Source organism: Talpa occidentalis, unplaced genomic scaffold (genome assembly GCF_014898055.3).
Source record: "Talpa occidentalis isolate TD23 unplaced genomic scaffold, MPIMG_talOcc4v2.1 talOcc4.12, whole genome shotgun sequence".
Classification (NCBI taxonomy): Eukaryota; Metazoa; Chordata; class Mammalia; order Eulipotyphla; family Talpidae; genus Talpa; species Talpa occidentalis.
In genome coordinates this window covers 60,837,147-60,858,755 of record NW_023601212.1, presented here as the reverse complement: position 1 = coordinate 60,858,755, position 21,609 = coordinate 60,837,147, and the positions used below count along the sequence as shown (strand labels likewise).

The following is a 21,609-nucleotide window of genomic DNA, read 5'->3' as shown; positions in this document are numbered from 1 at the left end:
AAAGGAACTTTGACCTTTCATTATTTGTATGCAGAGTATGCTGCAACTAGACCAGTTTATTTTGAAGAGTGTCATTCTTCCAGGAAAGACAGGGCTCATCCTAGTGAACTGGTTTTGCTTTCTTTTCTGCTTCTGAGTTCTGCTTTGACTTCCTGTACAGGTCAATAAAGAAATATTGACAGAAAAATTTAGGCCATATTCAGGTAAGAAATACCAAAGTAAAACAGATGAAAGCTACTGCATGAATTTTACAAAAGCAAAACATGGGATCAAAGAGTAATTTAAAATTTAGAGTACCATATCCACATTTGTCCCTTTTTATTTTGAATCTTGAGTTCTCTACCTTTTTTTTCACATATTTTCAGTGAATCTGAATTCACAATGAACTAAAATTCATTCTGGAGGCTTACTGTCACTGGATCAGCTGTTTCTGTAATGCTTTCTATAAGTATAGGAACTTAGTATTTCATAGTTCAACATCTTGAAGGAACCAGGTTCCCTTGAAACCAAATCAAGCATATGTTACAGTTCAGTTGTCAAATACTAAAGCCATGAAATTAGACAACCATTACAAAAAGGTCTTCTTTGGAACTATTCAGGTATCAAATGTAAAAATTCAAGCACGGTAGCCAATTTTATCCTAAATTTATTTGTTCTCTTTAACCATGAGCAGAGTAGAGCTGCCCATTATCTAAGGAATTTAAATGATTTATGAGTCTGCTGATAGGCAAAGGGTGGGGTTTTTAATTGTATTATCCTGCCTAAATAAATTAATATCCCAGAAAAATTATATAATGAACACATTATGAAATATCCAGTGGTTTTGTCTGTTATCTAGTTCAGGGTAATTTTGTGTAGCTAAGTTTGTGTGAATGGAAAGATTTTGCTTTCTGATGCAATTCTTTCTTTGTGCTGTCCCTGTTATCTCAAGGATCTGTAAAACACTGTGCCATGTTTATAGATAGTACTTTTTAAGGTGGTTTTATTCTATTGTTTAGTTTTCTTATTTTTTGTTAAGAGGTGACCGTGATTGCTTTGCCTAGGCCTCAAATAATAATGTTTATGTTCCTTTTTCTGTATTTGTGTTTCACTTTTAAGTATCTCAGCTAGCTTAATTTTTATAAATATGTTTCTTGTTTATTTTCTTACTGTATTCAAACTATATTTTTATCATTTAATGTTAAACTTAATGACACTGCTGCTTAACTTTTATTTTCTGCCAGTTGTTTTTTAAGTTATATACATCACTTCATTAAATTAACTGTTCTACAAAACACTCCAGCATGGAGATTGTATGGGAACCGTTTGTCAAGTTTTCCTAAAGAGAAATTAATTACTAGCATTTGTATTAGTTCATTAGTATTTATTGCACTAATATACTGATTAGTATTCAGAAATGTGCCCTAAATAGCTAGTACATACTATGTGATATTTGTGCCTTTTACCAGAGTAAGCTGTTTAAATAGATTTTATATATGTCTCAAGGTGCTTTTAATAAATACATTATACATTGGTTTAGGAATGCAAATAATTAAAAAGTGGAATGAATATCCTTGCGTACATTATTTAGCTTAAAGAAAAAAGTGACATTGAATTTTCTTCCTTTCTGTGATTACATTTCTTCTTTCCTATGTAGATATAACCACTTTGTAACCACCAAAGACTTCCTTTGATTTTTAGAGCATGTTTTTAAATTTTTTCCAAATATGCATTACTGTAAATAGCATACTGTTATTTGGTGAATTTTGAAACAGTATAAAATAGTATCATTCTTAGCTTAACTATTTTGTTGCTTAAAATTTGAGATTTGTCTATTCATTGTTTTTACTATTGTATTTGACTCTGCTACAGTTTGTCTATTTTTCAATTAATAGTTATTTGCTTCTAATTTTGTGATAGTACCGACAATAGGGCAGTGAGCATTCTTGTGCATACTTTCTTACATGTGACTAATGTGTTTCCACTGATATTTATACATAGGAGTAGACTTAATGGGTACTAGAGTATATCTCTCTTTGTTATTTAATATTGCTAAATTTTAAGCTCCTTTTACCAGTGTAATAACTATCCCTATCAATAGGTGTGCCATACTTGTTGACAGAGTTATCACATTTAACTTCCATCAGATTGGTATAATTTATTTGATATCTGATTTTCATTTGTATTACCTGATTATTACTGAGGTTGAGCATTTTTTATTTTCTCTTTGCTGAATTTATTGTCCCCAGCTGCCAACTTATGATTTGTAGGCTCTCTTTATACGGTAGTGAGTAGTTGTAGATACTTTTTTTCAGTGTGGGTTATTGTACCTTGTAGTTTTTGATTTTTTTGTTATGTTTAGTTTTTTATTTTTATCCAGCCAAATGTATCAGCCTTTAAAAACTGAGGTACTTTTCATCTTGTTAAATATTTCATAGCCTGAATCATAAAGATATTTACCTATATATTTTCTTCAAAGTTTAGTTTGTTTTTCAACTTTAATTTTTTAAATCTACTTTAAAATTTTTATGTAAATGGCACTTCTTATTAAGGATTTTGTAAAAATAATATACTGCCTCTAAAATTAGTCAGCTTTTATTTTTTAGCTCTCTTTAATGTTAGGTATTTGACATAACATAGATGCACTACAACTATATAGTATTTATTAATGTGTACAGTTTATATTTGACTAATTTTTTAGGATATAATGTAGGGTGTTTTTTTTTTTTTTTTTTTAAACAACCCATGCTTGTTTTGCTAACTTGTGAGGGAATACATCCTGTGCTACTTAGGTTGAAGGTTTCAATTCTTTGAAGAAAAACATCAATTTTAAGTAAACAGAAACTTCTTCAAATGTATATTACTATGCAACACCACCACCAAAGCACCCATAATCCTATTATAAACAGTGCTTCAGTGAACATATAAGTGTTTATATTCCTTCATAGTGTTTTAATTGTCTTCAGGTGTGTGAACTTCTAGTGAGTCTGAGACCTGGGACACGACGGGGAGGGAAATCAGACATGGGGGACTGTCATGTCCAGCATGCAGCAAATCTTTATTGTCTTAGTGCTCGTTATATACTATTTTAATTGCAGCAGGTGTTAACATCAAAGCATACCATATAATGATAACACATATGAATGATTTGTCTACTTTCTTACTATCATCTATTTACTTCAGACAGTGGGATACCAGGTGGTTAGTTCTCACGCACATAATCTTATCGCCCCCTAGGTAGAGCCTGGGAAGTTCGCTCATTATTTTTGTTATTCTCAGACTGTGGAGATGTAGAGGCCTGACTCCACGCAGGTCACTTTCCAGGCACTCAACACCAAGTCCTGTCACCCAGAGGTTTTCCTCCAAGACGCATGTGTTTTCACATGCCTTAGGGACTCAGGTCAAGGCCCTTCTGCTCACTGCACGGGGTCTCTCCCAACAAGGTGGATATGTAAGAGTGGAATTGCTGGAATCTATGATCAGTCTATCTTAAATATTTTGAGAAAACTCCATGCTGTTTGCCATAAGGGTTATATTATTCTGTATGCCTAACAGTGTACAAGGGTTCCTTTTCACTCCACACCCTCAACAACTTGTGTTTTTTGTATTTTGATATGGGAAATCTCACAGGTATGAAATGGTATCTTACTGTGATTTTGATGGCATTTCCCCTGTGATAACCGATGATGTGTGTTTTTTCATGTGCTTGTTGGCCATCTGTATGTCTTATTTTGAGAATTGTCTAGTTAGTTCTTATGCCCATTTTCTGATTGGGTTATTGTTTTCCTTTGGAGAGCTGGATGAGTTCTATGAAGATCTTGGATGTTAGCCCATTGTGGGATATGTTATATAATATATATATTTATATATAATTATATAAATATGTTTATATTTATATATTTATGCATATATTTATATATTATATTTATGTTATATGCTATTTATATAATATATATTTACATATATAATTTATATATATATTATATAAATATCTTTTCCCATTCAGAAGGGTGTCTTTTAATTTTCATGATAGTTTCTTTGGCTATGCAAAAGCTTTTTGGTTTGATGTAGTTCCCTTTGTTTATTTTTGCTTTTGTTTCCCTTGCTGTTGGAGTCAAGTCCCCAAAGACACCTGAAGTCTGTGCCTGGGAGTATTTTGCCTATGTTACCTTCTGTTTATTTTATGGTTTCAGGTCTTACATTGAAGTCTTCAGTGCTTTTGAGTTAATTTTTGTGTGTAGTGTGAGATGGTAGATAGTTTAATCTTTTGCATTTGACTGTCCATTTGTTCCAAAATCATTAATTGAAGAGACTTCACTTTCTCCACTGTATCCTCTTGACTCCTTTGTCTTAGATTAACAGTCCAAATTTTTTTTTTTTGTACTATCATTCATTATAAAGTTAAACTTTGGTTTGGCGGAAACATTTGTGTTTACTTTTGTAATTTATTAATCTGATTTTTCTGTTTTCTGAAATTTAAAATCTGTTTACTTTTGAGATTCTTCAGAGTTCTGACTATACAAAGCCAGGAGAAATTGACCCTACTTCTGTAGCAAGTCCCAAAGACCCAGAAGATATACCAACATTTGATGAATGGAAAAAGAAAGTTATGGAAGTAGAAAAAGAAAAAAGTAAGGAAGTGGAGATTCTTTTTAACCCCTTTAAGGGATTGGTTAAACATGCATTTTTCCTTTTAATTGGCAGAATAAAGTGAAACTCTTAAAAGCTTCTTAAAGGTTAAAGAACCTATTGATTCATCTGTACTGTGTTATAATTATATACAATTTTAATCTTAAGATTCATTCTTGTAAATTATTAAATGAAGATACTAAAGAAGGAAAAACATTGATTTTTATCTCAATTTATAAGAGGAAAATTGAATCATGGAAATTTCTGAGTCATACAGCTTAAATTGTAAACAGAATTGGACTGTTATATTTTCTTTTTGCCATAGGACAATAAGTTACAGAGTTAAGAATTCTTAATATTGGGGCTTAGAGATTGAAGGATACCATTCATCCTTAATGGAATAAAATGTATATGCAGAAGCTTTGATTCTTATGGAAAAGATTTATTTTGTGAATTACATATAACTTAGACATGGATTTTTCTATTTAATCTGTTTATTGATACTTTAAAGCCATTGGGATGCAGAACTTTGAATTTCTTAGGAATTTTTAAATATCTTTGAAGCATTAAAATCTTTTCTTAAATGGCAACCTGTTGCTTTTGAGATCATTCTGATGCTGTCAGAATGATCAGTCATAAGCACCATGTATATGTTTATAATAAGGTTTGTCTGCAGGTCAGTCAATGCATCCATCTTCTAATGGAGGTCTACATGCTACAAAAAAGGTCCAGAAAAATCGGAACAATTATGCCTCAGTAGAATGTGGTGCCAAAATTTTGGCAGCTAATCCAGAAGCCAAGGTATTTCAAGTATAAAAATCTTCTATACATATAAGAAACTGTCTTTATTAAGTATGAACAGTGGTTTGCTGGAAACTGTATTTTAACATGAGCCATTAATTCACTAATAAATAGAGGATTATGCTTTTAAACACATTCCTTGCATGAATTCTGAGTTATCTTGGTTAATTGTGCCATTTTTTTAAAATTTTCTTGTAAAACTTTTATTTTTTAAAACAATTTAGAGTTCATAGCAAAATTGAGCGGAAAGCAAAAAGTACCCATATACCTCTTGCTCTTGCATTCTCATAGCTTCCTCCATTATCAATATATCCTCACCAGAATGGAACATTGATTACAGGTGATGATGAACCTAACTTGCACATCAATATCACCCAAAGGACATAGTTTACAGTAGAGTTTACTCTTAATGTATGTTCTGTGGGTTTGGACAAATGTGTACATGTATCCACATGTATTCATATTATAATATTACACAGAGTATTTTCACTGTGTAAAAATCCTCTGTGCCTCACCCTTCACTGCCTCTAAGCCCTAACAACCACTGACCTTTTTATTATCTCTGTAGTTTTTGTCTTTTCCAGAATGTCATATAATTGGAATCATTCAGTGTGGAATATTTTGTGTTCCTTTCACTCAGTAAAACGTATTCAGGTTTTGTCTTTGTCTTTCATGGCTTTATAGCCAGATTCTTCTTGGTTTGGAATGATAGTTCATTGTCTGGGTGTATCACAGTTTATTCACTGACTAAAAATCATGTACCATTTTTTTAAACTTTTAAAATCTGTGAGATTTTAAAATGGAAATAATAGAAAATCATTTTTTCTTAGTAGCAACAGGCATTTATTGAATTTTAAATATTTTATTTTCTAAACAAATATTTTGTTATGGTATTATAGCTGTAGGTAGTAAATTTTAAAATTTATTTATTTATTTATTTATTTATTTATTTATTTATTTATTTATTTATACAAGCACTGGGTAAAGTCAGAAGTGCGGGAGGGTGAGAGGATTCACCAGAGCCAGAGCGGGGAACAGAACAGGCAGACTGATGAAATACACTGCTGAGGGGAGCAGTGAGCGCAACAGGAGAGGTCTGCGCGCCATGTGGGACCCTCACCGGTGGCTGGGAATCGAATAGGCGCTACAGAGGCTGCGGGCAGCTTCGCAGCCCAGTGCTCAACCGCTCCGCCACCAGGGGAGGCCCGGTAGTAAATTTTAATGACTTTTATGCTTTTACCTCAAGTAAGTATTTCAGAGTCTTAAGTATATTTTTTAGATCAAAATTACAGTTCCTAGAAAGCTTTAGAGTTAAAATAAATATTTTTCCTCAAGTAATATATGCCCTTCTCCTTTATAAAAATAGAGCACATCTGCTATACTTATAGAAAATATGGATCTTTATATGTTGAATCCGTGCAGCACTAAAATTTGGTAAGTAATATAAAATTTGATAAAGCACATTATGTTAAGCTTCTCTGTTAAGATTAGGCTGATTTGTTTGTTACTACCTAATAAGCTTTTATGATTGTTTAGTGCCATCACTGTACTTATCTTAGGCCCTAGATACAAAATTGAAGATAAAATATCTTTCCTTTTACAGAAGTCACAAAAAATGACAGTGAAACAATTATGAAATAGTATAAAAAGTACAGCTAAGGTGTGTACTATAGGAGCAGAGATGTTATGTAACTACAGGAGAGAATGAGAGAGGGCTTTCTGAAAGAGGTAATTCTTGAGCTGAATCTTGACAGTATCATAGAAAGGAAGGCAATATATTTATGATCTGTGAGAATAAGGGGCACTAATTAAATGAGCATTTTTCTTCTGGGCAATTAGACAAAATCTGAAGTTATTTTAGACATGATAAGAATAAAGATGTAACTAGAGTAGTGGTAGGAGAGTTTTAACAATAATTAGGCCATACAATTCTATGTATATCCAGATTAAATTTTTGAAGTTTATTTTAGAGACTATGGACAGCCTTGTTTATTTAAATGAGGAAGTGATATGATTGTACTGACATTTTAGGAATGGCTCTTTTTTTTTTTTTTTAAAGATTTATTTATTTATTTATACAAGCACTGGCTACAGTCAGAAAAGAGCGGGAGGGTGAGAGAATTCACCAGAGCAAGAGTGGGGAACAGAACAGGCAGACTGATGAAACACACTGCTGAGGGGAGCAGTGGGCATGGCAGGAGAGGTCCGAGTCATGCCGTGTGGGACCCTCGCTGGTGGTGGCGCCTCAGATACTGTGGGCATCTTTGCAGCCCAGTGCTCAACCGCTGCGCCACCAGAGGAGGCCCGGAAAGGCTTGTTTTTAAGGTGTGCAGTTATAGCAGAAAATGCAGTTGAAAATTGTGCTATATTTATACAATGAAATATTACTCAGCAATCAAAAAGACAAACTCATGCCATTTGTGGCAACATGGATGGAGCTTGCAGGGATTATGCTTACCAAAATAAGTCAGAAGGAAAAAGATAAATATCGGTTGGTTTCACTTTCATGCAAAATATAAAGAAACTGAACAGAATTTCAAGAAACAGATACAACTAGCAAGCTAAGCATCGATCTGAGGAGTAATACATTAAGGAAGGGGAAGGAAGGAAGATCAAAACAGGGGAGGGAAGAACACGAGAAAATACAGTGAGGGAAGAAACCAATTATACTAAAATGAACAATAATATAGGAAAATTTAAAAAAATAAAATAACAAAGCAGAAAAAAGAAAAAGAAAATTTGGGAAATGAGTTTGGAATCTGTTATTATAGTTAAGATTTAAAACAGCAAATTGTATTGGCAGTTTTCATAGAGAGGAGAAGGGGCTATATCTGAAATTATTTTCAGCAGGTAAAATTAACAGCTCTTGGGTAGTAATTGGATATGAAGAAGACATAGGCATTTAGGAAATCTCCCAGGATTTTGGCTTTACCAGGATTTTGGCTTTACTACTTGGATTTATGACTCTGCCATTAAATAAGAATGTAGAAAAAGGGACCGGTTTTTAAAGAAATAATGTGTGATATACCAACAGTCTTATTAGATTACTTGATTTCATTGCTGAAAATTTTCAGTTTTTATAATTGAATAGTTTATAGTATTCTCTTACTGTTTAAAAATCTCTTCTGTTTTAAAGATCCTTTCTTTTAAAAACTTCCTAATATCTTAATGTATGCCCCCTCTTTTAATCACCATATAAATTTTTCTAATTTGGCTTTATTGATTACCTCTTCCATGTTTTTTTCTTTGTTCATGAATTTCAGCTTAAATTTTTGTTGTTTCATGTTTCATTAGGTTTAGTCCATTGAACTTAAAGATTGTTTTAATTTGCTAATAGACACATTTAAGGTTCTAAGTTCCCTTAATTGTATCATCTAAATTTTGATAGGTAGCATTTTATGAAACTACTTTTGCATTTAGAGCTGTTAATTTAACTGATCTTTTAAAATGTCTGGCCTATAAATAATAAGTGTATTGAATTGTATTTTTGACCTTTTATGTGTGCTATTAATTTGCATGCAATATTTTGTGTTTCTAAGAAAGCATAAAAGATATAACAAACATTTAAAAGTGAGTTTTAATGAAGGATAATTACATATTAATATTTTATATATTGTGAGGCTTTTTATTAGGTGCATGTAGTTTTAGAATGGTTAAATTTTCCTGCTGAGTTTTGCCAGTTAAGACATTTGTCTGAAAGCTTATTTTATCTGATACTAATATAGCTCATTTTTTCTTCGAAATGGAGAACATTATATACATAAAAGGAGGGTGTCAGGATTCACTTTTTATTTTCATTTTTATCCTGTTTTATATTTATTTTTCCATTGTAAATAAAAACCAGAGGCTGAGTGATTTTTCTCCTGGAGCCATCTCTAGGATGTTGTGGTGGTCTGAAAATGTTTATGTTTTAGAGTCACCCAGATTTGTAGTCTGATTTTAACTTCAATATTTATTGCCAAAATATCTGTTAGGACCTTTGATTCTGTTCTTCTAACAGAGACCAAATTGTGGTTTAAATAAGATAGACACTTCATTTTCTCTGACATAAAAACTCAAACTGATAGGTGATACAAGACATAACAGAATAATTGAAGAAACTGTGTACTTTCTGTTCTTCCCTGCATTGCCAAATTGATTTATTCCTACCACAGCCTCACTCCTGAGGGAGTGAGGGAAGAAGCATAAGGAGAGTTAGTAGCTTCCTTTTAAAGGCTTGACCTGGAAGTTGCTTTCCTTATATTTTTAAGCGACTAACTTAATAAATGTCTAATTTGTTTGGACTGTTAATGTCATGTTTAATATATACTGTTACTTTTGTTTATCTAAATAATTGTCCTGTTTTCTTTCTGAAGGTTTGTTATTGAACTCTGTGAACCAATTCAAGTAAAACAGCTTGATATTGCAAATTATGAATTATTTTCTTCTACTCCTAAAGACTTTCTGGTTTCCATCAGTGACAGGTAAAATCAATCATTTTATTTTTTATTTTAAAGTATTGATTTGTAAGAATAGTAGTACTACCTGTATAGTGCAGTCATTTGCTAATCAGTTTACTTTCATTAACTCATCTGGTGCCTTATACCAAACATAAAGATATTTCCATGTAAGATGAGGAAGCAGTCAAGGAGAGGTTAAGTAGCTTGCTTAAGTCCCATGACTTGTGAGTTGGAGAACCAAGACCCAAACCTAGTTCTATACGATTTCAGTGTCCCTCCTTTTGATGATTATGCTCTGTTTCCAAACATTTCCTCTAAAAGTTATTAAAAACAAGCATGGGTACTTCATTTTGTATTATGTGGTATATTTTTTGTGAAATTATATTTCAAAACTTTATTTCTTGTGTGTGACTATGAAAGAAGTAAATATACATTGTAGGGAATTTGGTAAAGAACTACAATCCTGTTAACCAGAGATAAATTAACATTTTTAATATACTCCTTTCAGTCTTATGTTTATTTACTAATTCTACAGATATAAACATTCAGTTCTTACAGCTTATATCCTGAGAATATCCTTTTATCTTTTAAAAACATCATTTGTAAGTACTTACTGTTTTCCTCCCAGAGGAGGTGTTTATTCATTCCATAAATACTTTTTGAGTGCCCATGATATGCCATGTAGAGTTGTTACTTCTTTATCTATTCTTTCCATGGTATTTCTTCCTCCATCCCACACTCAGCATTGCATTGGTTTTTGAAATCAATTCTCAAGACCTCTTGAGAATGCCATCCCTTCCCCCCAACCACTAATGGTTTTAGGCTGTTATATTAGATTTCCTTTTAAAGGGGGAGAGGGGTCCTCTAAGCCTTGTAAGATCTATGAAATGTAAGTATCATGATAAAGAGTTATTTTTTGGTGATTGATATTTCTGTTTACACCAGTATTTATACTTTTTATTTTCAGACATTTGTCAGTATATGAAGAATAACATACTTCCTTCAAAAAGTGATCTATTAATTGTTTTAAAACCTCCGTCTACGTGGAAGCTCTCTAAACCCCAAGATAGCAGTCCTGGTCTTATTTTTATCTTTTCCTGTTTTTTTCCTTCTGTTTGATTGTGGTCACTCTTCAAGATAGTTTCTCCTGTAAAGAGGAACCTATCAGTTTAGTTGGAAAAGAAAATGTATTTATTCAACTCAACATTTAACTTGTATTTAAACTATGTTAAGTGAATAATGCATTTACGTGAAGAGGAAAAACATTATACAGGTGGTTCTTTTTTTGTTTTTTGTTTTTTTTAAAGATTATTTATGCATACAAAAACTGGGGTACAGGTGGTGAGAGGATTCACCACAGACAGTGGGGAACAGAACAGGAGGATTGACAGAAATACACAGCTGAGGGTTGCTGCGGGCAAGACAGGAGAGGTCTGCGCCATGTGGGTTGTTCCCTGGCTGGCATCAAACTCGTGCTACAGTGGCTGTGGATAGCTTCATAATACTGTGCTTAACCCCTTGCACCACCAGGGAGACCCATACACAGGTTGTTTTGAGGGTGATTTTTGTTATGATATTTTAAAGTAATATTTACATTTTATATTTTCTAGATATCCCACAAATAAATGGATTAAGCTGGGTACTTTCCATGGTAGAGATGAGCGGAATGTCCAGAGTTTCCCTTTAGATGAACAAATGTATGCAAAATATGTGAAGGTAATGTTTACATATACAGGCCTATGTTCTATAATGAAAACATGCCTCACCCCCACCTGTTTAGAAATAAGAAAAATTAATTTCTGTATTCACTTAGTTATACAATTCTTACGTAGACATATTGTTATGCAAAAAATACTAATTCAATCCTATTTATATATAACTGAAAACCAAGGTCAGTTTTTGATATTTGTGACTGATGAAATTCCAAATTATGACTCTTAATTTTCCTTGAGTTTTAATAAAAAATGCCATCTTTATAGTATTATATTTCTATTTCAAAACCCAAACATTGTGAGTCATTGAAGTCTTTAATGGAAGTCTGATTTCTTAAATTAGAATCTGATGTTTAGATTCCTATTTTAATATCCAGTTTTTTATTATTATGACTTTTGCCTTTTCTTTTGTATATTCAAGTGAAATGTTCTTTGTCCAAATACAAATTTCAAATAAAGTTTTGATTAAACATTTATAGTCAGTATTCCTGCTGCTTCCTCTCTTTGTGGGGGAAGAATTATCTGTCAAAGTAGAATTATCACAAAGTATAAAAACGTCCTACTCCTTCCCACTTCTTTTTTCTTGCAAATATAATAATATCCATGTCTTCAAGTACCACTGTGTTAATAATGAATTTTTGGAGTGGCAGCAGTTCTAATTTCTATCTTTTCTTCTTTAAATGTGAAAACTTTAACTGATTATCTTCTGAGATTTTACTATCTGTGTCTTTTTAAAGCATGTTTTAAATTGGCTTTTATGAATGGGTAAACTTGTAGTATTCCTAGTCTTGGTATAAATATTCTCAGTTAATGATGATTCAGTAGGGTTCAGAAAAATGAAGGTATATTTTCAGTTTTTTTAAAAGGAATACTGAAAGAATTCTTTAGTGGCCTTTTTATTTAGCATAGATACAACACTGAGAAAAAAACATTTAAATTATTTGGTGATATAGTTGTATTTAATTTTACAGTTACAGCAGCTCACATGTTGTGATATAGTTTCAAGACTCATTCTTTATACTATCTGTGTTATTAACAAGGGAAGAACATTTTATTGGTGCTGTAAAAAAATAAATAAAACTCCCTACTTGTCCTTTTAATGGTTGAGAGGTATAGAACATTTGGTAATTAGTGTTCTAAAAAACCCTTTTTGATAGAATTTAATCTAAAAAGCAAAAAAAAAAAAAATTTTCTGATTCTTATTTTAGAGGAATAAAAGTTACTTAAGTTTTCCTGGTGTTTCCAAAAGAGTTAAACCTAGATTTGCAAACCACTTTATTAGCTTACATTTTAAAGGTGGATTGCTATATATCATCTAATTCTGTAAATTATAGTTGAAATGACATAGCATACCAGAACTTCATGTTTTCCCTGAAACAGTTTGTATACGGTATCATACAAGAATAAACATCAATAAATATTTCATATTGTGCTAGTTATTAATCTTATCAATATGTATATATGTGTATCAATACAAATTCATGTATAGATATATATACACATGATACACATCTATAATATTTAAAATAAGACACAAGTTGTCTGGATAATTGTTATTATCTTCAGAGTGCTTTCATATCTAACACATAAAACAACAGCAGTGGTTTTTAAGTTATTTAACTTACTAGCTATTTATTTCATTACTTTAGGCTCTACTTTTTAGTTGTGATGGTAAAAATTTAAATCATTGGTTTGATTTCTGCAAAGAAATGAGTACTACAATGTTATCCATCACTGTATATTGCTTTCTATACTTTAATTATACAATATAATTTACAAATATTAAATGTTGCTTATGGCATGTTATCCAGACTTTGAAACTGATTTCTTTTTCTTTTCCTTTCTCTTGCTTCAGATGTTCATCAAGTACATAAAGGTTAGCAACCTTCTCTTTTGCAATATTGAATAATAAGGCATGGCATATTACTGCATGGCAAAAAACGCAAAACATTACAAGTATTGATTTGGGGGGAAATGAGGACTTTATTTTTAGAAATGTTGCAGTGAAAGAAACAGGAAATTGCTAGGTAATCTTACATGCATTATTGCTGGCTTCCTGTTTCATGTGCTTTTATTCTTTAGGTGGAGTTGATATCACATTTTGGATCAGAGCACTTTTGTCCATTAAGCCTCATAAGGTAATATAGAGCAAAATATATTTACAGTGTTTAAAAAAAAAGAGTAAAATCCCAATATATGAAATGAAGAAATAATTTCTGTTATGTGAAGCTAATAATATTTTTTAGAAAAATATCAGTTTCTTCTGTTAAGAAAGAATAATGTATTTGGTATAGTTTGTTTGCTATTTTGCTATGATGATAATGTATAGAAACATTTTAGACTGATACCAACTTTGGTCATTGTATTTTTAAATGTATTAAATAGATTAAGCTTACATTTAATGGAAGCTGAACTGCATTGTAAGGAACAGTTAAGAGTCTAAAAGCTAGTGGATCTCAAAACATGACCAGAGCTAATGTATTTTGTCATTTTTTGTGTGAAGATGCGTTTAATAACTCTATTTTGTTTTAAAAGTCTCTAATGACATTGTTTTTAATAGGGTATTTGGCACTAGCATGGTAGAAGAATATGAAGAGATTGCTGATTCCCAGTATCAGTCAGAACGTCAAGAACTGTTTGATGAGGACTATGGTAAGTGACTTTAACATGGATGACTATTGTGTATATTTTTTTTATGCTTTTTAAAATATGATACTTATGAGTCAATACAAATCATTTTAAAAAACTAATTAAGATGGTTGTGTTTTTATTTTAGTTTTTTTCATGGTTTTTTACGCTAATTAAGTTTTCCTTAAAGCTACTTTCTAAAATGATTTTTCTGTTTTTCAAATCAAGTTGTTTTCCAAGCATGTTAATCAGTTTATGACTGGAGCCCCATTTCATAAAATCAGAACTGTAAGTTATGATTATATCCCTATGCCAGGTCCAAAAGGTCTATTATACCTATAACATAATTGAAATAATAGAATTGAGTGCTAAATCCTTTGATTACCAGAAGCTAAGAGCCAAGCACATTGAAACCTGAGCCTTTCAGAAACTCTTTAGAGCCTGATGGGATAGGAAAAGGTCTTATGCACCCTCCATTTCAAATTTTTAAGTCCTTGTTTTTTTTTGTTTTTTTTTAAGATTTATTTATGGATACAAAACTAGGGTATAGGCCAGAGGGGTCGGGGGGATTGGTGAGAGGATTCCCCAGAGACAGAGTTGGGAATAGAACAGGCATATTGACTGAAATATACTGCTGAGGGGAGCAGCAGGCGAAACAAGAGAAGTCTGCTGTGCCATGTGGGTTATCTCCCTGGCCAGGGATGGAACTCATGCTGCAGTGACTGCAAATAGCTTCTTAAGTGCTGTGACTTAACCGCTTACGCCACCAGGGAGGCCCTCAAGTCCTTGTTTTAAGATGTCTTAAACCAGTTGAAAAATCTAAATTTTTCCTTCTGTAGTTTTCCAGTAAGTGAAATGAATACATTTACTGGGAGGTGGTAAAATACCTTGAAAGCTTGAATGAAAGTTTCATAATATGATTAAAATTTTGATGAAGTTACTTTCCTTGGTTTACATCTGTTTGCTTGATAAATGATTTTTGATCTCTTTTTTTTAACATGTTGTAGGACTATAATGAGTATTATGAGATTTGAATGTCAGCTGACTTTGGCAAGCCATAACTTCAGCTTTTAAATGTATTATTATTATATTTAGTTCTCAGCATAATCACCTTCATTTTCTCATGAAACAGACTATCCACTGGACTATAATACTGGGGAGGATAAATCCTCAAAAAACCTCCTTGGATCTGCTACAAGTAAGTATTTTAGGTTTTCCTAGTCACTGTTAGAGTGTTTCTCAACTTTTTCCCCCTGATGTGTGTGGTCATTTTGTTGTGATATGGTTTGGGGAGGCTCGTATTCCCATTGTTGAACTTTGAATAGAAATGAAAAATACTAGGTTTTGAAAAGTATTCCTATGGAAATAAAATAGGAATGGTAGATGAAAAAAAAGAGAGGGAAAGTGCTCCATAAATTGTGTACTTCTGTTCTAAGAATTTCTTTTTTTTTTAATATAGAGGCATGTTTTATTTATTTATTTGTTTGTTTGTTTATACATGCACTGGGTATAGTCAGAAGCACGGGAGGGTGAGAGAATTCACCAGAGCCAGAGCGGGGAGCAGAGCAGGCAGAAGGACCGAAGTACACTGCTGAGGGGAGCAGCGGGTGGCAGGAGAAGTCTGCACGCCATGTGGGACCCTCCTCCGGTGGCCAGGGAGCAGCCGGGGATAGAACCGGCGCCGTAGAGGCCGCGGGCAGCCTCGCAACCCAGCACTCAACCGCTGTGCCACCAGGGAGGCCCTGTGTACTTCTGTTCTAATTAAGAACTTATTTTTGCACAAATTTCTTTTTTTTTTTTTTTTTTTTTTTTTTTTTGTGGGACCCTCGCCGGTGGCCAGGGAATGAACTGGCACTGCAGAGGCTGCGGGCAGCCTCGCAGCCCAGCGCTCAACCACTACACCACCAGGGGAGGCCCCTGCACAAATTTCTTAGAGTAAATAAAGGGCTACAATTTGTCTGAAGAAAGAATTGTTAAAGCACTCCTAGGTCGTATGAGTAAGAACATGTAGGTGCCTCATATCAGGTGGGTAAGGAATTTGAGTGGTAGTTTCAGGAGTGGTATGCATCAGTGAAATTCTAGGAAAGGAGAATTCTTTAATCTATGGATATGGCTATATTCCTCTTACATTACCAAAAGAGGTAATTAGTGTAATAATGATCCCCAAGCAACAGTAAAAATAGTGATAATAATATACTCTTTGTAAACTAAAGAAACAATCACTAAGATGCTAGTTGTTTAGTTTCTTGACTTCTAACATAGTTATTTAAGCTTAGTGGAAGGCTTGCTATGGAGACTCCTGGAAAGTCTGGTACTTTACCAACTTGTACTTTATTTTTATTGTTGTAATATATGTATGTACATTTGAATGCTTGCTATTTGTATTTGCAAAGAGTATGACACTGACCATAAGGAGTTTGGTTTTGTTTGTTTTTTTTTTTGAGATTGAAAATTGAATTTCAAGGAAGTAAATCTTAGTAAAGTAGAAAAGTAGTTGCTTATGCATTTCCCTTGTTGCTCTTAGTGACTTGAATTGCCGAATTTAGCCTTACTATATGCACCATCTATAGCTTTTTAAGATATTCAAACAGTAATACATGTACTTAGGTAAATATTTTGCATGGCTATGGTATATGAAGTTCAGAGTCATTTCCCTCTCTTTATATCCCTTTTTGCATTTTTTCTCTTCCATAGAAGACAGTAGACTTCAGTGTACTTTTTTAAGAAATAGGAAGAATAACATTAAAAATACCTGGATAAAGGGAATCCTTTTATATAATATTTAATTTTTTTACATATTATATATTTTTATTTTGTTCTATTGCTAGTCAGTAGACTTTAGATAATATTGAATCCTTTAAAGTAAGAGCTATTGTTATCTTGCTGATAATGGTATTAAAAATAGGTGCTTCATTCACTGCAATGGATGTCATTGTTTAGGTATAAAAGATGCTGCTATATCTATCTGAATATTAATGTTTGTGCCCTTAAATTTGTGTTTATAAAGTTCATTGTGTAATAGCCACCATTCTTTGCATATATGCCAGCTCTAGTAGCTCCTCTCTCTGATTCTTTTGTTTGTGTTCTTGAACTAAAATATTATAATATTTTGGCTCAATAAGAAATCTTTATATCACTCTGCTATCTTTGAACTTGTCATGTGGATTTTCCAGATCATTCTCTACTTTGATATTATTGCATACCTGCCTGTACCCCTACTAAAGACCTGTATTTTATTAGAAGTTCCAAATCAAGTCCAGGTTTTAATGCATATGTTTAAGATAAAATATAATATTTGTTTTTTTAACTACTTTTAAGTATTTTTTTAATAAGTGTATGTATTTTAAGTCCTAGAAGAAAAAGAGAGAATGTGAGCATGCTTCAGAGATAGCTGAAGTATTTATTTTTGTTTGTTTATCTTGTGTTGTAGTTTAGGTAATTTGTTTTCTCTATCAAAAAAGAACTGTTAGTGTACTGGAGATTGTCTAAAGCATGAAGATAAGCTAGGAGGAATAGTTGCCTAATACAAAGATTAAAGAGTTTGCTAATTGAGGAGAAACTAGGAACAGAGATCTAGTTAGATACTGTATACCAAATTATTAGTATAGCCTACCTGAAGACTTTGTAGTGATCAGATTGTCACTGTGACAGGCTGATATGTATTCGGATACAAAATATGAGTGTTCAGATTAGAATATACACAGTCCTGCTTTCCCTTAAAAGACAAGAAAAGACTACATTTTTCAGTGTTCCATGAACAATGCAAAATTATTTTTTGTCGGTTAGATGGGCTGAGAAAGTAAAAATTTTCCCCAAATTTTTTATTAGAAGGTAGTTCTCTGAAATGATTTTTAAATGGATAGTATAAATTTTCCCTTCTTTGTAGGTACTAGTATTAATATTTAGGTTAAAAAATAGTGCTCTAAAGCCTCTTTATTTACACATGATAATTGGTGTGATCTTTACTTGAATTCTTTAAATAGTGAGTGCCAAAATTTTTGAAATATGAGGTTAGATCACCCTTTGAAATACAAGCACTTGGGTAAAGACTAAGATTACAAATCTGGGTTTTGTCAAGTAGTCAGGTTTGATCAGCTTTAGCCAGCAGGCTGAGTAGAAGATCACATACCACTAATTGAAATATTGGTTGGCATTTAAAAGTGGGTTTTTGAGGAAGTAACAGTTTTTCTTGCTACTTTGTCTTGGTTTGTTAAAAAAAATATGAAGTTTCCTTTCCTGTTTTTATCAGTGCTGAGGTATCTGTTTCAGAACCGAGACCACTTATGTTTACCAATTTGCCAGGTCAAAAGGCAAGGTTGACTTATAAAATTGAACATTTTAAAATGTCGGATATAAAACTTGAGTATATTTTACTAATGATTGCAAACAAGGCCTTTCAAAGCATAGGATCATAGTTCTGTAAAGAGCAAAATAATGTCTACTGGTTATCACCTTTAACCTAAACTCTCCTACCCCACAAGCATATATTTACAGGATCAGCTCCAGATAACAATGCTTAGCCCCTTTCCAACTTTCTTCATGTATTAGCTTGTCCTCTTTTGGATCCTTTCCTACTTTTCACATCAGTGGTTTTTTTGGTGTGTGTTGAAAAAAATCCTATGGCTCTCTTCTTGGAGAGGAGACTAAGATACAAATAGATGGGCCTCCCCTGGTGGCGCAGCGGTTGAGCGCTGGGTTGCGAGGCTGCCCGCAGCCTCAGCAGCGCCAGTTCTATCCCCCACCACCGGCTAGGGTCCCACCAAAAAAAAAAAAAAAAAAAAAAAAGGATACAAATAGATGATGATGCTTCATACATAGCCTCTGACAAGCCTTAGTATTTTTTTTTAAGATTTATTTATTTATGCATACAAGAGCTAGGGTACAGGCCAGAGAGGCAGTGGGTGAGAGGATTCACCAGAGCAGAGTGGGGAACAGAACAGGCAGATCTACAGAAATACACTGCTGAGGGGAGCAGTGGATGAGACAGGAGAGGTTTGCTGTGCCATGTGAGTTACCTCCCTGGCCGGGGATCAAACTCTTGCTGTGGTGGCTGGCAATAGCTGCATTTTAACCCTTTGCGCCACCAGGCAGACCGCAAGCCTTAGTATTTTAATAGGAGAAATACCTAATACTGATGAAGTAACTTTCAGTGAAACTTCAGAGATTACATGGGGGGTAGAAGGTAATTTCCCTTGAAGTTATATCATATTCCTGGTGGGAATCATCCTGTTCTCAGCATGAGCTGGTTTGATTTCTGCTCTTTTATGGTCCTCCTCTTTTATATAGATTAAGGTTTGTGCCACTTCAGTCATCATCCAAATACCTTCTTTGGAAAGAGGCAAAATTAGCAGATATGCAGTTTGCTTTTTACCTCCTACACTTAGAGTTTCGTAACTTTGAGGTTTAATTACCTCATAACTGTATCCACCCAACTCGTGAAAAAATTTGTGTATTTTATTGTCCATTGTTAAATTTAATCTAATAAATTTAATTATAGGCAATATCAATTTGGGATTTAATCATAATACCAATAGATATTATGTGTTCATAAAACAAAATCTGCTGTCCTTTGGATAATTTCCCCTTTTTTTGGTTACCTATGATTATTACCTGTTTAGGAAAAAATTTTTGTTTCTTTAACCTTTCGAACCTTATTAAAGAAAAACAAACTTCTCTGTGAAATATGAATTTTGGACATATTTCTTCCTTGTCACAATACTATGTTGAATTATATTTGAATATTTATGATATACTAAATATAGCATTTTGTTTATACATTTTGGGAAGCTTTATTATAAAAGTACATTTTAATTTTCAGTCCTTATGAACATAAAAATTGAGATTTATGTTTTATATCTTTTGGCTGAAATTTGTGTCCTGTATTTAAGTAGCAGGTGATTTAACTTTAGTCCAAAAATGCAAAAAAAGGACCATTACAAATGGTTTCTTGATTTTCTGATATTTTTATATGAGACTATTTAGGTGTATTGGTATTTTTCTCTGATTGAATTTTGTTTTAGATGCCATTCTAAATATGGTGAATATTGCCGCTAATATTCTGGGAGCAAAAACTGAAGACCTAACAGAAGGTACCTAATCATTTTATGGGTCTTTGAAATATCTGATAATTCAGGGTTCTTTCTTACTAAGAAAATTAATAAAGCTTACATTATCACGCAGTTTTTTTTTATTTAGAAATACTGAAATGTTCCAAAGGAAATTAGCTATCTTATTATTTATTATTTAAATTACACAAATTCTCTTTTATAATAGGATCCTGTTTATGTAAATTCAAAATTTGTATTTTGACTCTTCCCTATTGTCAAAGTAGTGATTTTACTCCTTATTTCTTTACTGAGGTTTTGATAACCAGTAATACTTCAACTATGTTTTCCTTTTATTTTTTGAGATATTCCATTTAGAAAGAGGGTTTATTTTCCCTTAATGAGTGCCAAACAAGAATATTATTAACAAGGAGAAACAATCTTGCCTTTATTTTAAAAAATTACTTAGTTCTAAGAGCAAACTTGAAATGACCTGTTTATTTCTTCTTATTCTCTTTATAACTTCAGGTCTAGAAAACATATTAATCATGTAATATTACATAAAATTCATAGTTATGTGAGTTTAATTATCTGAGAAGTTGGAAAAGAATATGCATTAGTTGTAGTTGTGACCTTTTACAATCAATACTTACTAAAAGAACTGATAAAAAAAGTCTTCAATAGTAAACCTAATTGACATTGAATTGACATTGAAACTAAGTTTTTTGTTAAAATGAAATGTTTTATGGTATAGCTTTTTAAAATTAAACTCAAAATGGGCATCTTTTTTGAAATAGGAAATAGAAGTATATCTGAGAATACCACTGCCACAACTACACCTAAAATGCCTGAGTCAGTTCCTGTTTCAAGTCTTGTTACAGCACCTGAGTAAGTTATATTGTATATTAGAGTTTTGTTAAAATAGAGAGCTATCTATACTAGCATATGAAAAGCTACTTGTGATTTGTATGTGAAATGATTATCTATCCAAAGCTCTGAATCATAGGAAGGATGTTTCAGTTTTCAAAACAGCTTGGTACAAGGTACTTTGTTTCTTGGTACTAGGAATATACTTCACTCTAAACCAAATGTTTGTCATATTGATATTATGTATTACTTTACATTTCCCAACACTGAATCCTTATTGCAAATAATTGACCTCACACTGTAAGTATAGATTTGAGGACAAATATAAAAGGCCTGTAATTTGAAAGCATTGATTAAGTATCTGTGCTATGCCTAGAAAAAGCTATAAAGGGTGCCTGAAATACTTAAACAGTATAGGGGGTGAGTGTGGGAGGGAAAAATACTCTTCTCTCTGAAGTAGATAATCATGTGTGTGTTTAATGCCATATTGGAATTATTTAAATAATCCTT

The 21,609-nt window shown here is 32.6% G+C and overlaps 1 protein-coding gene across 1 annotated transcript in view; it reads left to right on the top strand.

The window, feature by feature from the left end:
• The window catches only part of SUCO (SUN domain containing ossification factor), a gene marked incomplete at its 5' end in the record, with an annotated part of 71,651 nt that overhangs the window by 28,987 nt on the left and 21,055 nt on the right, over positions 1 to 21,609 (top strand). Inside the window, 11 exons of the mRNA XM_037506471.2 lie at positions 4,478 to 4,610; positions 5,285 to 5,409; positions 6,776 to 6,843; positions 9,765 to 9,872; positions 11,459 to 11,564; positions 13,416 to 13,436; positions 13,643 to 13,698; positions 14,121 to 14,212; positions 15,321 to 15,386; positions 20,209 to 20,277; positions 21,030 to 21,120. Of these exons, the coding sequence (XP_037362368.2) occupies positions 4,478 to 4,610; positions 5,285 to 5,409; positions 6,776 to 6,843; positions 9,765 to 9,872; positions 11,459 to 11,564; positions 13,416 to 13,436; positions 13,643 to 13,698; positions 14,121 to 14,212; positions 15,321 to 15,386; positions 20,209 to 20,277; positions 21,030 to 21,120 (935 nt within the window). The remainder of the gene's footprint in view (positions 1 to 4,477; positions 4,611 to 5,284; positions 5,410 to 6,775; positions 6,844 to 9,764; positions 9,873 to 11,458; positions 11,565 to 13,415; positions 13,437 to 13,642; positions 13,699 to 14,120; positions 14,213 to 15,320; positions 15,387 to 20,208; positions 20,278 to 21,029; positions 21,121 to 21,609) is intronic.